Source organism: Atractosteus spatula, chromosome 2, assembly GCF_055471065.1.
Source record: "Atractosteus spatula isolate fAtrSpa1 chromosome 2, fAtrSpa1.hap1, whole genome shotgun sequence".
Taxonomy (NCBI): domain Eukaryota; kingdom Metazoa; phylum Chordata; class Actinopteri; order Semionotiformes; family Lepisosteidae; genus Atractosteus; species Atractosteus spatula.
Window position 1 is genome coordinate 1,045,534 of NC_142707.1, and position 18,747 is coordinate 1,064,280.

Consider the following 18,747-nt stretch of genomic DNA (forward strand, 5'->3'; position numbering starts at 1 on the left):
ACAGAGAGAGCGAGGCCGGAGCGGGGAGGCGCGCGGGAACTGTCCGCGGTGCTGAAGGAGCGCGGCCGCCTGACGCTCCGCGCGCCGCACGCCGCACGCCGCACGCCGACGTCTCCCGCGTCACAGGTCACCGGCCGCACGGGCTCGGCGCGTCTGTCGCCTCGATCCCGGGTTCGCTAGAACAGGGCGGGCCTGCCGTGACCAAACCCTAGACAGAGCAACAGATAATGTTCCTGAAAGCAACGACGACCAAAACAATATATAAAAACAATAAACAACAACAACAATAATAATATAACGCATTACTGTGTTATTATTAAATGCATATGCATGGGTTCGTAAAAAACACAAGCTTGCATTTGGTAGGTTTGCAGTTACATCGATAATAAAGATTAGTGTCAATAAGAAGGCTTTTATCGACAGTGAAATTATCCGTTTAAATATTCAGTGAGTATGTCAATATTGTCCGTTAACCTGAGCGTTTTTTACGAAATTGATTCTATTGACTACCGTTCTTGCCTTCCCAACGGAATATCGATACAGTTCTGTTTTTTTGCAAACAAAACTAAAAACAATATCTAGACTTGCGTAACACGCAAAGAGAAATGTAACGATTATAAGGAAAAATTCACCATCATCATCGCACAGGGCCGGGGGGCCGGTGTGCGGAAGCGGGCTTGGACCCTGAGGAGAGTCCGCCGCGGTCAGTTCCGGGCAGAGAGGAGGGTCACCGCTGGTAGAAAATGGCGCGATGCTGCCTCCTAGCGGTGAAGACACGCGTCACTCTGGTCGGGGAGTGGAGAGGAATTTACGCGGCTCCCGGAGCCCCAAACACCTGTAAGGGGAGAGGGGTGTCCCAGCGGCTGATGCTCTCTTCTCTCTGCTGTTACGAGCGGTCCCCGGGCCGGGTCGCCCGGATGACCTGCGGCGATGGGGGTTGATCGCTGGGGGCTGGCGGAGAGCAGCGGGGGGCCCCGGGTTTGGAGTTGGGAGTTGGGACGGACGGACGGGGAACGGTCACGTCGCATCGAGCTTTGTTTTGCACCCGCTTGGTTGGAGGATTATAGCGGGTCAGTGCGGGATTTATAAATCCCAGATCCTCTCCGTGTGCGGTCCTTTTTGATTGCTCGTCTCGCGGTACTGTTTTTAATTGGTGTCGTTAAACGGTTAAGATTGAAATCGTGTTTTCGCCTGCTGAAATGTTAACTGCTGTTTTGACTGGCGTTACGGGGACTTTCGTAAGATTTTAAACCTTAAAAAAATCAAACAATTGCAACTCCTTCATCGTGACACGATCAACCATTCCAGTAGGAGCTGTGCTGCCCGTCCAGTGCAGCGCTCCGTAGTGACACAGCGAGTGACCCGTGACTGGACACAGAGCCCCGTGCCTGGTCACTCCAGCTGCTGCAGCGCTGGTGGGGGGTGCTTATTGGGGAACCATCAGCTGAGACAGATCTTGTGAAAATATTCAGCGACATGAGATTTCACAACTCTGCTGCACCACCTACAATCCTCAGACTCCACACACTGCAGCCCAGACTCTCATAATCATGCAGTGCAGAGCTCTGCGAGCTTCCTTGTCCGATAGGGATGCTGGGTTTCTTCAGCTGAATGCTTCCACAAATCAGAGCTGAACCTGGAGTCCTCAGCCCGTGTCGTAACAAAACACAAAGCGTTTTTGTTTGTTTTTTGGGGAAAAAAACAACGATTGGAGTTGGAAGTAGTTTGTTCATTAGATCTTATAACCCACATCTTCAGCCTTTGTCGTAAACAAGCGTAAAGTTAATTAGACCAGGGATGATTGAGTATTGAAACAGCGGAAAGAAGCGGGTCTGTCTGCAGAGCGAACCGCAGAAGAGGGAGACGGGGAGCGAGGAGCGAGGAGCGACTGGCTTCAGGAAACACGCTCTGCTCGGCAGTAGCTAACACACAAAACCTCAAGTTTCCTCCCCCAGGAAACTTAAAACCTCTGGTAATGTGTCCGGGTTTACGATTGGCTGAGTCTCGTCCCAGCGGCGCTCTCCCGAGCCGAAGCTCCTGCCGGCGGAGGAACGGGTCGCCGAGGGCAGGGAGCGGCTGTCCTGGATAAAATGGCAGAGCTCTTCGCTAACTTTGCTCTTTGGGGATTGCTGTGGGCGTCTTTCAGCGGCCTGGCGAGAGGGGCGGATTGTCCTGGCGACTGTGGTAAAGAGGTGACGGCTTTTGTTTACCTTATTCAATAGAAACTGGAAGCGTTTCCCACAGGTAGGATTCCGGGTGAAACCCCGGCTGCTAGTTTAAATAACCGAGTACTCTTCCTTCTTAACCTTGTTTTTGTTGTGCTCTTTGAAGAAAAGCTCTACATTCTGTAACGATGAACACGCTCTGTTTGTGCTGCGAAATTCCCGAGGTTTCACGGTTGAAAAGCAGCAACGCGCGTCGCCTTGAGCTTCTGTGTTGTAGTAACTGTACTTACAAGGGTTGTGTGCGCAGGAGCTCCGCTCCCGTGGAAACCCACTGCAGCAAAGCGAGGAGCAGTCTTGTCCGGGGTGTTGTGCCGATTTTCAAATGAAAGAAAATTACTTTAACTGCTAAATTAAGAGCGACGATTTAAGATGAAGATGACTCTTGGGTTTCCTGAAATAGTGTCCCCTGTATTTAAGTCATCTGAGGTCCCCCTGTTCTTGTGCCCAGAATGCAGTATTAACAGAGCTGTCAAACAGCAGCTGGGGACTTTGGGGAGCTGGGATGAATCTAAGCAGCGGTCTGAGGTTCGAGAGGTGGACTTGCGAGCAGGCAGGGAGTCAGGTGGGGTGGAGGGAAGCAGGCAGACACAACACAGGCTCACAGTCCAGGCAGGCACTGAGGTCAGCACACAGGGGCATCCCCAATCCAGCTCGGGGCTGAAAGGTCCGTATCGGGAGAGCGCTGTAGCGAAGCACAAGGGAGGCCCGAGGGCTAAGAATCTGGGAAGAAAATTGAAGGACACAGCTTAGGAAACTGGGGACACAGCAGTCCAGAGCACTGCTGGCTCAGAGCTCGAGAAGCTCGCTTCACCTGAGATGGGGGAGGATGGAATTACTCACAGGTAACGCAAGCTGCCTGTTTTTATTGCATATCCATGGCAACCGTCCTCATGTGACAGGCGGAAGGGGCGTGGCCCACTGGCACAGCAGAGCTGGCTCACTCTAGTGCACCCCCTTCAGGGCGGGCACGACACTGCATTTTAATTCACCCTGATGCTGGAGTCCCAGCTGCTCAGGACTGCTCTGTTTGCTCTCCGCCCCAGGTCAGTGAACCGGACGACAGGCGCAGAACAAGTGGCACTGGCAAGGTTGTGCAGGTCATCGTGAAGAGTAAGTGAGCTTCAGCGAAGTCCTTGCAGTTCGGACGCGGTCAGTTCTGACCGAGCTCGGCTGCAGCTGGGGGGCTGGGGGGGCCTGACCTCTCTCCTGCGGTGGACACCCGCTCTCTGGCAAGGCCTCATGGGAATGCCCAGTGGTGACTGACCCTGACTCAGTCCGCCTGTGCTGGCTGGGGCGTCTCTCGCCAGCGAGCCAGGTCATCAGTCTCCGTGAATGGTCTGGGTGGTAGTGTGGCTGCCGATAGAAGGATAATTGGAACAGAGAGGGTGAGAGTGTTTAAGCACTGGGCTGTCTCAGTCAAGGCGTGCAGAGTTTCAGCTGCACTTTCATAGTGATTTGCCATGTAAATACACTGAGAGACAGAAATGAGCTCTGGAACCTGGGTGGACCATGTATGGATTTAGGGTGAGAGTCAAGAGGGGGTTAGGACTGGGGGTGGGAGGTGTGAATACTACGTTATTATTGTGCTCTTATTCCCAAAAACTGGGTCTGCATCACAGCCACTGCAAACCTTCACGTGTGCTCCAACACACAACGCTGACGGCCGTGAAACAGACACCTTACTGGAGACAATGGCTCCAGCACTGTCTCCCCCCACTCACTGACCACAGACAGAAGCCCAGTGTTTTACTGCCCCCTGGCCTCTCGTCACGGAAGCGCGCGGGGGCTCTCTACGCCAGGCTCATGTGTTCATCGTTGCCCCCCAAGGCTGCAGCACTCCCTCACCCTGTACCGAAGAAGGCGGGACTAGTGAGCAGTGCCATGTTGCGATTGGGCCTCCAGAGGATCTCCGCGTGACGAGCACCAGCAGCAGCCAGTGCCCTAGGAAAGAGGCCCTGCTCCTGGGGTGGAAGGCCAGCCCTCTAGGTGAGGCGTTGACCACTGCGCCTCAGGGCAGGGTTTGGGGAAGGAAGCACTCAGGAGCTCTGGGCTCCCGATTGGTCTGATTGAGTTGGGCTCTGCTTCCTCTGACAGATCCTTCCCATTACAGTAAGACAAGCACTTACTGTAGCACTCACGTGTGCTTGCGCCCAATTACAGTGTCCCATGCCCATGTTTTACTGTCATGCTTAGCTGACATGCGGTACCTTGTAATGTCGTTGTTATATCGCTGTAATTGACAAGGCCATAATATGAGTTGCATCAGGGTCTGCTGTCTTTCCTGCTTGTTGTCCAAGGCTGTGCGTGTGGTTGTTGTGTGTTTGTTCTCGGCCATCGCAAACCCAGCTCCTGAAGGCTGAATGCAGAGATAGAATAGGGACACGTACAGATAACTCATGCAGAACCCCCCCCCCCAGGGCCTGTTCCCTCTTAGCAGTGCCTGCAGGGATAAGCATTCTTACCTTTCTAATCATCAAGCTTTCTTGTCGAGGGTGCAGATGTGCCAGATTGGAGAAGAAGAGAACGAATGTCCTTCTCTGACATGGAAATTTAGTTTATTGTATGAACGTTGTGAGGGCAGGTCACCTTGTGCCAATCTTTGTGCAACAAGCCTTCAGTTCTCTTTGTGCTTATTCAGAAAAGCATTGCTGTGTACTCTGAGTGCCAAGATCAGTGGCCAAACATGCCCAGACTGCCTTCTTTTTCAACATAATGTGAAAAACAAACAGAAATGACAACCTTTTAAAACCCATCAATCTCACGCAGTGTATAACTTGCTAGACATGTCTGTGTACGTTTGTTTACAGCTTGTTTCACAGATCCGGACCTCATCAACATGCAGAGCTGGACTCGCTCTGTCTTCACTGTGAATCTTAGTTCTCCTGCAGCTCTGAGGGCTTCTGACACAGCTCTGAAAGGAAACCCGATGGTCTGGTACCGGTGGTTGCTTTGTGTCCCAGTACCTCAGGGTTCCTTCTAGGTCTCCCTCATGGATGCTAGCATTCAAAAAGAAGGATGGAATCGAGATCGTTGAAATGAATGTGAAACGTGTGACTGAAAACAGAAGGCCAAAAAGAGTAACAAGCATCTGGACCAAACAGCCCAGGCACGCCGTCCAAGTCTCCCAGAGGCCTTCAAAGAATTACCTTCACAGATCAATAAGAAACTACCCGAATGACCTCCTCTTTTTAACCTTTCTTTTATTCTTCAAGCTCAAACATGGTTGTGCCACACAGTGCCAGACCTTGAAGGCCTTTGGGACGTTTTTAACTGGTCCCATTGAGCCGACGATCAGCTGATGGGCGACAAGAGCGGAGATGGAGTGAAAGCCCACCCGCTGGTGTGCACACCCTCAGATCACCACCCTCTAGATTGTTTCCTCTGCCTCTTGGTGACAGCTCCCATCTGATTGTTCAATTGGCTGGATAGCTGTCGTACTTGGCACCAGGCTCTAGGAGATTTCTAGGCGTCTGTGCCTTTAATGACGACCTTAAGAAAAATCCTGCTATTTCAGAAAATAATGACGTTGATTGTCTTCAGTTGACGCCTCAGGCGGGAGTAAAGACTGGAAATTGCAAAGCGCTCCAGGGAGATTAGACAGCTCAGGTGTCCCTCTGTGGTGATAATGGATCGTAGGCATGTAACCTGCGGTTCAGCCGGAGGAATAAACATAAAAACGGGATTAGGAGTTTCGCAATGCAGAAAAGATGGTCTTGGGCTGACTGCTCTCCCTCTTTGTGCTTTGAGTGCCTCTAATCCCGAGCTGCTGGTTCAGCCGTGGGCAGGGATGTGGGTCCAGTCTGTGCACGCAGCAGACTGAATGTGAAAGGGACAAAGGAACTTCCCTGCTGGCGAGCAGCCATCCAAGCACCTGGCTTCAGGGGGCTTGAGCTCTTCCTCTTCCAGGCGCTGTCCAGCCAAGTCTGGGGTCTTGCCGGCCCCACCCGTAAGAAAGCAGACATGTCTGAACCAGAAATATGTATTGTTTATCTGAAAGAATCTAAAACTGCAATAAGCTGTGGTTCTAGAAGACCAAAAAAGTTTAAACTGACACACACAGGCAAGGTGAATTATTAAGGCAGGCTGAGAACAAGAATGTTGCAGCCTGGTTACTGGTTACAGTCTGCACTGCAGCCCGCTGCTGAATCCAAATCCAGCTTCAGGGTCTGTTTTTGCTCCAGACTCCCACACCTCTTTGTGCAGAGTCTCACCTGCTCTTTGTCTCCGCTCATGTCTCCCTGATCTCTACCCAGTTGCTCTTCTCTCACCTGGTCCATTCCCTCATCGCAAGGAACCCTTCTCCTTTTCCTATAAAAAAACCCTGAAAAGATCCAGCGAATGTTAAAACCAGACTGGCTGTGCAATGTCGAAGTTTAACAGGCGCTTTATAGCACCGCAGCTGGAATTAATTCCAAACACAAGACACAGACAGAAACGGCCCAGGTGGCAGGGATAAAGACATCGACCCCCAGCACTTTGCAATGCAAAATGAGTTGGTGCAGCTGAAGAACTAATGTCCATGCTGAAAACCCCAATAATCGAGCCGCCGCTGGGTTTGCGATGAGGCTGTCGTGATTTTTCACTGTGTCTTTTTCCGTACTGTTCAGGGAGGCAGAATGAAACTGTTGGGAGTATGTGTGCAGAGAAATAAATGTAGCAGAGCCCGTGGAAGATTAAAGCAGCGCTTTGTTCCTCCTCTTGCGAGCGGATCTTTAGGCATTGAGTTTCTCAGAGGCTTCTACGTGCGGGTGCACTCGGAAGACGGCAGTGATGTTCAGTGCCAGAGGCTGGCGCTCAGGACAGCGGCGGAGCTGGATGCCAGAGACGCCAGTATGGTGAGATGTTTGGTTTTCTTGTAGCTGCTTGAGTCCCAGCTGCAGTCCTGACGGAGGTGGTGGCTGAAGATCAGACTCCCATTGCACCACAGTTTGATCCTGTACTGTAGCTGTGGCACACAGTCTTTATCCTGAAGGCTCAGCAGAGAAGTCAGAAGTCCAAAATGGTCTGAAATGTGAAACCTTATGTTTTATTTATTAAAACCAATCATCTGAACTGTGAAAGGCCACAGATAACCGTCACTGACAGGTCTTCACATGATGATCACAGTCCCACGCTATTCATTTTTTGACTGAGTACTTTTTGTTCAGCTTTCATGAAGCCATGAAGTTTGGGAAGCAGTAAATTAGTGTAAAACCTGTTAAAGTCTTGAAGCTGTGTCAGTAAAGTAAGTAGAAAAAAAATGTTGCCTCTGGTTTACTTAGCAGTCTCCTTCATGCATTGTCAGGGGCTGCTGAGATTGAACACACAAATCTCACCTGGAAAGCTCTGCTTAGAGGCACGTTTACTCTGTGCTGTTGCACGTGATGAGTCGGGGCAGTAAGACTGTAATTCCTGTGGTGTGTGAGTGTGTAACAGAGCAGGTAACCTTACTAATCTCTTCCTCTCCGACATCTCAGGCTGTGGGTTCTCTGCTTCTCTGTGCAGGAGTTTAGCGCCCTCGTGTGTGTCCGGTTCAGCACTGTGTACAGTCTCCTGCTGTATGCGTACCCCTTTCCACACGACAGCACATACCAGCTGCGGATGGCCGCCGCCACGCACACATCACGAGGTAGGAGCAGGCTCAGAGCTGCCCGGCGCTACTCAACACTGAGTAGAGAGCTGTAAGCTTGACGATGAAGCATGAAGATGTGTAATAAAGAGAAACTGTGGGAGTGCTGGGCTGCAGTGTGCTCAGTGTCTCAATATCAGAGTTCTGGGCTCTAGTGTGTTCAGTAGCTCAGGGTTACAGAGCTGAGCTGCAGTGTGCTCAGTGTCTCAGTATCAGAGTGCTGGGCTGCAGTGTGTTCAGTAGCTGAGGGTTACAGTGCTGAGCTGCAGTGTGCTCAGTGTCTCAGTATCAGAGTGCTGGGCTGCAGTGTGTTCAGTAGCTCGGGGTTACAGTACTAGGCTGCAGTACTGTATATCTTATGTGCTTGATTGTCTTTATATGTACACTTAGCATTAACCTCATTCCTTTACCTTGCAGCATGTGAAGACACGCATGATGCTGGTTACTGCAGGAGTAAGTGCACAGTCGGCACAGCCTCAGCACAGTGCTGCAGTCGAGGCCTAGTGTGTGGCTCTGGATGGGAGTGCACAGCTGGACTGGCTTTCCTGATGTTGCCTCTTCTCTGCAGTGAACTGTGCCTGGGATTGGCGAAGGTCTTGCATAGGAAAAGGGCTGTAAGTCATACGATGAATATTGCAGGTCTGTTCATTATCCTTTCACCTGTTTGTTTCTTGCAGATTGCATGAACTATGAAGGTTATGCCAAGGAGTCCTGCATCAGAAGTAAGTTTTGCATTTTAACACACTTCACCATAAAAAAAGTAAAGGTGATAGAGCTGTTTCCGTATTCATCTGCTGTAGTTCAAAGGTGTGACCAGTCCTCCACAGTCCAAAGACTGAAAGGGTTTCCCTTGGCTCCAGGCCAGCACAGTGTCTTAGTGTTTTCTATGTGACAAGAGGCAGAAGAAGCAAGAGGGAGCTCAGGCACTCAGGTGGGCCTGTCTGGTTCTGTTCTGGTTGTAGAATGGGTCCCAGAGAACATCACCGTGTCAGGGACGGGCTCCACGATGAACGTCACGTTTTCCAAGGCCCCAGACAGCTATGGAATTTCCAGCTACACTGTGTTGTACACCAGACACCAGGAAGTCAACTGGCAAAGAGTGACTGTGGTAGGTGTTTGGAACCCTTAATATACAGTATATGCTTACATTTGCAATCACATCTGTAATGTCCATCCATTTTTATCAGAAAACCAGTGTTTGTGCACACAGCTGTCCTCCCTGCTAGTCCTGTCTTCTCCTTCCGACAGCAGCACCCACTGCAGCTCCAGGGCGCCCTGCAGGTGCTGCTGCACAACCTCAGCCCTGGCACTGACTACTGCATTCAGGTGAGCTGCTCCCGCTCTGCTGCTCCTCAGCACGTCTATCACCACACTGCCCCAGGTCCAGTCCTCATTCTGTTTCCAGGCTTTTCAGGCAAGCCCCTGTTATAGCAGGACTGTTCCACTGTACTGGGACTGTAGCTCCTACTGTAACAGGACTGTCCTACTGCACTGGGACTGTAGCTCCTATTGTAACAGGACTGTCCTACTGCACTGGAACTGTAGCTCCTACTGTAACAGGACTGTCCTACTGCACTGGAACTGTAACTCCTATTGTAACAGACTGTTCTACTGTACTGGGACTGTAGCTCCTATTGTAACAGACTGGTCTACTGTACTGGGACTGTAGCTCCTATTGTAACAGACTGTCCTACTGTACTGGGACTGTAGCTCCTATTGTAACAGACTGGTCTACTGTACTGGGACTGTAGCTCCTATTGTAACAGACTGTCCTACTGCACTGGGACTGTAGCTCCTACTGTAACAGACTGTCCTACTGCACTGGGACTGTAGCTCCTACTGTAACAGGACTGTCCTACTGCACTGGGACTGTAGCTCCTATTGTAACAGACTGTTCTACTGTACTGGGACTGTAGCTCCTACTGTAACAGGACTGTCCTACTGCACTGGGACTGTAGCTCCTACTGTAACAGGACTGTCCTACTGCACTGGGACTGTAGCTCCTATTGTAACAGACTGGTCTACTGTACTGGGACTGTAGCTCCTATTGTAACAGACTGTTCTACTGCACTGGGACTGTAGCTCCTACTGTAACAGGACTGTTCTACTGCACTGGGACTGTAGCTCCTATTGTAACAGACTGTCCTACTGCACTGGGACTGTAGCTCCTACTGTAACAGGACTGTTTTACTGCACTGGGACTGTAGCTCCTATTGTAACAAGACTGTTCGACTGTTATAACAAGACTTTTCTACTGTACTGGGACTGGAGCTCCTGTTGTACTGGGAGTGTAGCTCCTACTGTAACAGGACTTTTTATTGTATTGTTACTATAGCTCCCAAATACAACAGGATTGTTTACTGTATGTGTATTATATTTCTGGTTTAAGCAGTACTCTCATGCTGTATTTAAAGTTCCCACTTGCATTTTGCAGAATTTCCTAGAAAACCAGTACACACCAGGACAGCATTCAGGAAGATATTGTGCTTTTAATGAAAGATGTTAAATGCAGCCCATGCCTCTGCACCTGGGCACCCCTGGTTTCTTTTCCCGGCAGATCTTTTCCAGTCTTCCTGACTCCACCCGCAAAGCGGTGCTGTACCATCTCAGAGGGCCATGTGAGTCCCACTCAGAGCTACAGCAGTGCAGGGCTCGCTACAGAGCTGCCCAGCCGAAGAGAGCTCCTGGAGCTCTGATTAGTAGTGAGGCACTAATAAACATTTGAAAAAAATAATTGTCAGTTGCAACCTTAAATGATGCCACTCGAGATCCAAACCTGTGTGTTTTGTCAATTTGTTAAGTGTGATGATTTTCATATCATGGAATTGGAACTGAGTATGTCTGTGCACATACTGTAGATATAATACGTCTACGAATAATTAACCTCTTGCTTCTAATGTTGTAGATGAGTTTCCCATCCTTGCTGTAGTAACTGTGGCATCTGTGCTGCTGGTGGCGTTGGCTGTGGCTCTGCAGGTCTGTGTGCACAGACGCTGCCTGATGCAGAAAGGTACGACCAGCCTCAGCCTGAAGGGGCTTCTGCTGTGGTTTCAGTGACAGGAAGCAGACCTTCACTGGCGCTCGGTGTGATTAAAGACTTGAAGGCCTCTGCACACGTTCTTGCCCACGCACTGAGAAAGGAACAGAGGTCATACTGCCTCTGTCATGTCAGAATGGCCCACATTTCCTGCAGGAAGACGTCTGGGCTCTAAGACAACTGAGCAAGAGAAATGACATCTGTCCTTGTCTCTTACCACTGTTACAGGAAAGAGTTGGTTCAAACTCTTTCCTGCAAAAGAACAGATTTCTCCAGGTTGTGTAATTTTGTAAGTACAATGAATCAGTGACCTTTAAACCTTGTTTTTATTAGGTATCCTTTGATTGAAAGCCAGGCACGCAGTTAATTTGAAACTGGAGAGCTGCAGCCTTTACAGTTAACCTCATCACACTCCTCGTCCGCCCACGGGAGCAGCCCGTATTCACAAAGGGCGTCTCCCACAGCCTCTCGCCCTCTTCTCCAGTCTCCCATAGCTTTTTAGCTCTTCAACAAGCAAGAGTGGCGCCATAGTGCCCCTGAGCAGGGACTGGCACGCCAAACTACAAGGGCTGCTTTGAGGGCAGAGATGGGGCCAGAGGCCAATGCAAGATTGCTTGATGGACACTTGACTGTGTGGATTCTGAACTGAACAAACTGGATTCTTGCAGGACCTTTGGCAGTGGAGAAAACGGGTCTCTTCGGATCCCTGGGCTCCCCTTCTTCTCCAGTGCCCCAGAGCTGCCTTCAGAGCTCACCGCCCAGCGTCTTCCTCTGCTACTCCCCCTGCGGGGGCCCGCAGCACACCCGACTGGCCCTGGCCCTGGCCTCCTACCTGCAGCTGCACTGCGCCTGTCAGGTGGGCACCCAGCAGGCAGCCGGGAGTCCCAGACTCTCTCAGGTCTAGTAGGTGATAGAAGGAGGATCGGGTCTTGATCCACTGAGATCCAAGAGATACAAGAAAAAGAATCATAAGGTTGGGTTCTCAAATTATTCAACTGAAAAACATTACTTTAATCAGCAGCCTAAGATGTAGATCATGCCCACTATTTATAGTCAGATTAATTGCATCAAATTTAGTGTTGTTACATCTCCATTAATGTCGGAACTAGAATTTAATATTCCCTATATATTCATTAGGAGATGTGAAATGAGTTGACATGAGCCACAGCACGGTTGAGTGAGGTGTTGATGGGAGCCTGCTTCTTCCTGGTCACAGGTGACCCTTGACCTGTGGGAGGAGCTGTCCATGGCCAGGGAAGGTCACATGACCTGGCTGAGCGAACGGATTGGCTCCTGCCGGTTCGTGGTGGTGCTCTGCTCACAGAGATTGAAGCAGTCGGCGGATCAGACAGGGCCTCCGGGCCCCCAGCCTCTGGCGAGCGAGCAGGAGCGCCTGTTCCTGGCCGCCACCTCTCTGGCCGGGGAGCAGCTCCTGCAGGCCCGCCTGACCTCCGGGGACCTCTCCAAGTTCATCACTGTGAGTTTCTCTCAGGACGGCGCCGACACACAGATCCCCCGCGTCCTGGAGCTGGCCACCCACTACAGGCTGATGCAGGACTTCCCAAAACTCTTCTCCCATTTGCACTCCCTGCGCCTGGACCAGCCTGGGTACAGGCTTCATGTCGGCAACATCGCCCCGGACGATTACTACTGCGTCCGCTCAGGGTATTCGCTCTACTGCGCCATCAACGGGACTCCTCAGTCCCCTGCCCACTGCCCTCACCCCGCAGGCCCCTGACACGGGCCCTGCCAGTGAGGTGCAGGATGAGCAGAGCCTGGCGTTTCTACGGGAGCGGTTTTCTCTGTGTGAGAGTGCCTGTTGCTATTGAAATCTAGGAAATAACCTTCTTCCAAGTAGTTCAGGTACATGTTTCTAATGAGCCTATAATACAGTAATAATGCTGTAATCAGACGCAGCGCTGAGACGCAGTGCTTTCTAGAAAGACGTGCTCTAATTAGAAATGTAGAAAAATGAGCTCTGATTAGCCAGTGCTGAGGAAAGAAGAGCTCTAATTAAACACTGCTCTGAGGAAAGATGGGCTCTAATTAGACACAGTGCTGAGGAAAAATTGTTCTAATTAGATTCAGTGCTTTCTAGAAAGATAAGCCCTAATCAGAAATGTAGAAAATGAGCTCTAATTGATGAAAGAAGAGCTCTAATTAGGCACAGCGCTGAGGAAAGGAGCTCTATTTAGACAAAGCGCTGAGGAAAGACATGCTGTATTTAGACACAGCGCTGAGGAAAGACATGCTGTATTTAGACACAGCGCTGAGGAAAGACATGCTCTATTTAGACACAGCGCTGAGGAAAGACATGCTGTATTTAGACACAGCGCTGAGGAAAGAAGAGCTCTAATTAGACAGCGCTGAGGAAAGACATGCTGTATTTAGACACAACGCTGAGGAAAGAAGAGCTCTAATTAGATACAATGTTGTAGTAAAAAGAACTTCAAGGCCTTTCCTTTTGGTGATGTAAGTGTCGTTGTCAGTCCAGTCCGCATCCTGTTTCTGCAGAACTCTGATTTCGAGACACTGTGCGCTCACACTCTGCGGCTGAGGCAGATGCAGATTCTTTCTGCGACTGAGAGGAAGGAGCGCCAGTGGTTTGAAGACCTGTGATCTCAGACCGCGGTGTCATTTCCCACAGCAGAGCAGGTCTCTTACAAAGACCACAAGAGGATCATTTGAATTTGAGATTTTTTTTAAATATTTTTCACTCGACTGGTCTTTGCTTTGAAATATACAGTTTTGTGCCTTGTCAAGTCTTGTCTCTTCAATCTTTTTGATTTGGAAGTGTCTAGAGTATTTCAATATTATTTGAAGTAATCTTGGCAGAAATAATTTTTCGAGCGGATAATAGCATGAGATTGCTTCTCTTGTGTTAGTCTCACTTCCAGATGTATTCCCATCTGCGGTCCTGCAGAAGGGTGTCTGCTGTCAACAACACAACTGGGCAGTTTGTCGTAGACCCCCACAGCCCCGTCTGGAATGCAGGCTGAGCCCTCTGCTCCGGACATCTTTGGCTCCCATCAAGTGTGATTGAGGTTCTATAAGCAGGAGTGCAGAACTGATCAAGCATTGCATTGGACCTTCTGAATCTCACTGGGGTGCCATCGGCTTGCTGTGGGTCGTGCTGAGCACCAGTGTGTCCGCAGTGTTGACTGAGAGACCCACATGCTGCCCCAGTTGTGCAGATCCGAGGGCTACATCTAATCAGAATTGATGAATGACTTCAGATTGCCAACGCATGAACTCCAGTTCAGAGGCAAGAATTCTTGAAGACTCTGCCTCTTGAAGATAACCGCATTGCCAAGGCAGTCCTGCAGATCTGGACGAAGGCTTGAGGAAGAAGGTCTTCGCCTCTGTGTGACGATCTTCTCTGAAAAGGGGAGGGCAGAGCTCAGAGCACATCTGCAGGTTCAGTGCGTTATTGAAAGTGTGTCAGATTAACCTCAGGCGGGTGTGCAGGATGGCTGCCTCTCGCTGCTTTCTCCTTTCTGCTATCTGTGCTCTGTGCGTGGCAACTCTGCCAGCGACCGTAAGTGATTCTAAATTCTCATCATACAATTTCTGCTCTGTCAGAGAGCTGTGCTGTTTGATTTATATCCAATGGTGGTGTGGTCATCAGTCAGACCGATCAGGCTCGTTAACGTCTGGGTTGTTGCAAAAACATATCTGCCAGAATCAAGAGCAGAATTTTGTGTCAATAACTGTATTGATCGTTTTATATCAATAACTGTAAATTGATAATCTCATATTAATTATGCAGAGACTGGCTGGAGCAGTGTAGGTTTTGCTTGTCATGTTTTTCCTCTTGTCCTTTAAGTGTGGATTATGGGAGCAGTTAAGTTGCACTCCACTCAGAAGCAGCGTTTCTAGTACCTCAGGAATCTGACTGATAAACTAGTTGATGGGTCTCTTTGGTCTGGGAGAGTCAGGCAGGGCCTCTGATTTTTATTGCTCCTAATTGAAACACTTACCAACCAGCTGGTCTTGCCGCTTTTTATAAAGCCTGCAGATTGCGAACTGCGATTGTAAACAAACGTGCAGTATATCCTGGTCTACTGAGAAAGGTTTAACAAAAATGAGCAACAGTTTGGAAAAAAGGCGTATAAATGTCACTCCTGACGTCAGCATCTCTCTCTGCTGTGACTGTGGGGCTCCAGCTCCAGTCCTCAGAGTTCCATGTCTCCGCCTGTTAGAAAGGGCTGGCCTGGCCAAAGTGTTCAGCTGACCCAGTAGAGGTTTAACCCCCTGGCTGGGCTCGGATCCAGGAGCAACGATGCCTCTGCCCTAATGTGAATCTCTGCTCCACAGCAAAATGAGTTTTAGTTCATAAAATGTTTGTATTTGAAAGCCAAGTTCATTAATGAAGCATTTCTGGTTTCCTTAACTACCTTTTCTTTTATTTGCTGTTTTAGTTCATGCCCTGCAGCTTTGAAACCTAGTGTGTATCCAATTAGGGCATCAGAGTACAGAGCAAAGGAAGTGAGTTTTACCACACAAATAGTTTAATCCTGAGGCAGACCAGTGCAGTCTCAGTATTTGGTCATCAGCTGTACATCTCTTGAAAGCACTACGACCCCCTGCCTTCACACTGGCCGTCGGCTGTGGGTACGAGGGCGATCACACCTGCTCCTAATGGAAGTTCTCATGCTGTATTTTTATCATTCGCAGAGCGGACTGGAGGCCATGCACGCAAACGGTACTTCCCTCTCTCTCCTTAACCCCATCCGGGAATTTTGGCAAAGGCGGGAGGTGAATTTCTGCTCCTCAGGGTGCCGAGCCTCTCTTGGAGAGGGGTGGGACACACACGGGTCTCTGATGAATCAGGGCATCTCGACTAACGTGTAAGTGTCCGCAGCTGAAATGACTGTGTGGGCCGGGCCCTTGACCTTTAACCCCTCCTCTCCCTCTGCCTCTGCCCAGCCTGGTATCCAGAGGAAATCAACGTGACTGCACGAGGAGCCGACGTCCTCGTGTCTTTCTCTCTCGCCCCTGCGGAATTCAACATCCTGCAGTACGTCGTGTTTCACGGAGAAGTGAGGGAGGGACAGAGCAAGCCTGCGAAAGTCCAGGCCACTCGAGTGGTGAGTGCAGAGGGCAGGAGAGCACGATGGGTGGGAGGGCTGCGGTGTCACTGCTAACGCAGTCTAAGGAGCGCTCCTCAGTGATGGAGAGAGCCCTGTGCCCAACCCTTCTCCTCCTCGTGCAAGCGTGTGCATCGTCTCAGGGGTACGAGCCGTGTTACAGGGGATTCACGATGCCGGAAGGAGGTTGTGTCTGATGAGATTTCAGATGCTCCCGCAGGGTACCTGACACTTTCAACAACCACTGTATCCATGTCCTCTATCCCCCAATTTCTGTACAGTGTTTTAATGCCTCTTCCTCCTGTGAACGCCCTGAGTGTCCCAACCTACCCAGATTTATGCCTAATTGTCACCTCTCTCTTCTTGATAGCACCCTTCTTAACTTTTAGGAAAAAAAAATTGTATCTAAAATCTGGAAGAACTTCACTAGTGTCTCACTTGCACAATTTCTTGGTCTTGGAGGGCTGGTCAGTGTTTCTGCATTTTCTATGTTGTTTTATATCACCAGCATCTGAAATGCTGGGAGAAGCTTTTAAACTGCCCAGATCAGCTGTAATGAGCTGATTAAAAACACAAGTGAAGACACACTAATACCTCTGGCTTAATCTAGCATCTATCCACTCGGCTCTGGAGACACTCACACTGATCCTCCCAAGAAAAATCTCAGATCCTGACAATGATTTGACACCATTTGCTGACTTTCTGAGTGATGATGGCTGGATTAGTCAGGTGAAGTCTGATCACCATCAACAGCCTCTGATGTGACCTGCTGTACAGACATTTCCTTTCTCCACTATCTGTCAATTCAATTGTGTAAGCTTCTAATGACCTGTACAAGATCATCATTATTGTATATAGCTGTTTTATAGCGGGCTATTTTATTAGTGTTGTGTCAGTATGTTCTATGCGAGGGTGAACTTCCTTGATTGTGGGGAGGAATCTGTGGGTGGCTGGTGGCTCTGCTTCATTGCGACATGAGAAATGTTGACCCTGTCCGGTCTCTGGCAGCTGGTCAGTCCTCTCAACATCACTGGACAGATGGTGCTTCACAATCTCAAGCCAGGGAGAACCTACAGCATCATGGTGAGTGTGCGGTCCGTCACAATGAGTGTGCAGTCAGCTCCAGTTCCAGAGTGCAGTCAGTGACAGTGAGGGTGCAGTCGATCACAATGAGTGTGCAGTTCCAGTGAGAGTGCAGTCCGTCACAATGAGTGTGCAGTCAGCACTTGTGAGAATCCATTTACCATGGTGAGTGTGCAACCTGTCTCAGTGAGTGTATAGTCCACCATGGTGAGTGTGCATTTCAAAAGAGTACAGATAGTACAGTCCGTCACAGTAAGTGTGCAATACATTTTATAAAGTGCTATGTCAGGTGTAATTAACACTGCATCATTACCAGATTCAAAGAGTGGTGGAGAAGATTAAAAGTGTGGAACTGTCTCTGCACACTGTGCAATTTGAGCTCTTGACCTGTTTCTCCACTCTGGCCTCTGGGACAGGTGGCAGCTGATATTGAGGATGCTATAAGGAAAGCAGTGAGTTTCACTTTTCCTGCAGCTACAGATGAGAACAACGTGTTTGTGAACGGGACCAAAGATAACTGCACCAGCTTAGAAGGTCAGTCTCAATAGCAGGGGTTCTTAGCTGTGCGGAAATTTAGATTTCTTTTTTTTTTCACAACTGACCACTGTCACAGGAAATCCTGGAAGTCACCAAAATCGCTATTTATACAACAGTTATTACAAATAAGCAGCAAGAAGGGAAAGGTGTGGATAAATGGACATTTCTTTCGGACTTGTTGGGATGTTTACGTGCTGGAATCACTGATCTGTTTAAGTTGTACAGTAATCTGTAGATTAGGCAGAGCGGCACATGGTAAGACAGCAGTGCTCCTTGAGCATCATGACACCTTGTTTTTAAGTTAGTCCGTTCTTATGTTTCTCTGTCTTGTATGGAAAGGGGGAGACGAGGTGAAGAGACTGATCGTTATTGGCCCAGCTTGCTCGTCCACACTTCCTTCACTTCCTGGGCATTTATTTCACTTCTCCGTGTCCCTGCAGGTGTCTTGCCCTGGATTGTGGGTTCTACTGGCCTCCTGATTCTGTTACTGGTACTGAACATGGTGGTCTGGGCACTCAGCTACCACAGGGACCAGAGGTCAGCATTGCTTCATGAGTCACCACTCGCCTACAGAGCGCCTCGGTGCCCCGCCACATGCAAGCTGTCTGATTCCTTTTGATTATCATGACTTCATCCATGACTTCATCCATCCATCCAGTTCCTAACCACTTCATCCTCAGTGCAGAGGAGCTGGAGCCACTCTGGACTTCCCCAGGCAGACACACACACACACACACACACACACACACACACACACACACACACACACACACACACCAGGGCCAGTTTTCCCAGATGCCAGTTAGCCTACCAGCATGTTTTTGGACTGTGGGAGGAAACCCACATGAACATGTTGAGAACATACAGACTCCACACAGACAGCACCCCAGGAATTGAACCCAGGGCCCCAGCACTGCTGACCACTGTGCCCCCCTTCACCTTTCTAGCTGTTTCTGCTCAGAGCTTCTCTGAGGTCCCTGTTGTCTCTGCTGTCCTGCTGGCAGGTGGTGCTGCTGGGGACAGGGCGGCCCGGGGACCACGTCTGTCCTGCAGGCCTGACAGCGGAGCCGCTCCCGAGGACGGCCCTGCGCCGAGATAGCCGCGCGCTGCCTGCGCGGGAGGCCCCGGAAACAATAAAGCTCCTGCAAGCCAACAGAGTGCGCACGG

At 49.9% G+C, this 18,747-nt stretch overlaps 2 protein-coding genes across 2 annotated transcripts; both read left to right on the plus strand.

Moving 5' to 3' along the window:
* Positions 1–1,544: 1,544 nt before the first annotated feature.
* LOC148838931 (interleukin-17 receptor D-like) lies at positions 1,545–12,624 on the plus strand. The gene is made up of 13 exons (XM_088937976.1): positions 1,545–2,192; positions 3,269–3,335; positions 4,053–4,211; positions 6,942–7,060; positions 7,710–7,833; positions 8,251–8,286; positions 8,511–8,555; positions 8,796–8,941; positions 9,082–9,159; positions 10,391–10,451; positions 10,739–10,843; positions 11,539–11,726; positions 12,087–12,624. Exons 1-13 carry the CDS (start codon positions 2,091–2,093, stop codon positions 12,606–12,608), a joined length of 1,752 nt encoding a protein of 583 aa, XP_088794102.1. The 5' UTR covers positions 1,545–2,090; the 3' UTR covers positions 12,609–12,624.
* A 1,270-nt stretch (positions 12,625–13,894) lies between these two features.
* LOC148838932 (uncharacterized) lies at positions 13,895–18,733 on the plus strand. Its single transcript, XM_088938011.1, has 7 exons — positions 13,895–14,408; positions 15,548–15,575; positions 15,800–15,960; positions 16,969–17,043; positions 17,460–17,577; positions 18,021–18,117; positions 18,585–18,733. The coding sequence occupies exons 1-7, from the start codon at positions 14,340–14,342 to the stop codon at positions 18,637–18,639; spliced, it is 603 nt and encodes a 200-aa protein (XP_088794137.1). The 5' UTR covers positions 13,895–14,339; the 3' UTR covers positions 18,640–18,733.
* The last annotated feature ends 14 nt before the right edge of the window (positions 18,734–18,747 follow it).

What these genes read in the sequence shown, in the direction of transcription:
- LOC148838932 (XM_088938011.1), top strand. Translation starts at nt 14,340, where the DNA reads ATGGCTGCCTCTCGCTGCTTTCTCCTTTCTGCTATCTGTGCTCTGTGC. An exon ending in GGAGAACCTACAGCATCATG is followed by an intron (nt 17,044 to 17,459) that starts GTGAGTGTGCGG and finishes CCTCTGGGACAG; the next exon opens with GTGGCAGCTGATATTGAGGA. An exon ending in TAACTGCACCAGCTTAGAAG is followed by an intron (nt 17,578 to 18,020) that starts GTCAGTCTCAAT and finishes GTGTCCCTGCAG; the next exon opens with GTGTCTTGCCCTGGATTGTG.
- LOC148838931 (XM_088937976.1), top strand. Translation starts at nt 2,091, where the DNA reads ATGGCAGAGCTCTTCGCTAACTTTGCTCTTTGGGGATTGCTGTGGGCG. An exon ending in CTGGCGACTGTGGTAAAGAG is followed by an intron (nt 2,193 to 3,268) that starts GTGACGGCTTTT and finishes TCTCCGCCCCAG; the next exon opens with GTCAGTGAACCGGACGACAG. An exon ending in ATGCCAGAGACGCCAGTATG is followed by an intron (nt 7,061 to 7,709) that starts GTGAGATGTTTG and finishes TTCTCTGTGCAG; the next exon opens with GAGTTTAGCGCCCTCGTGTG.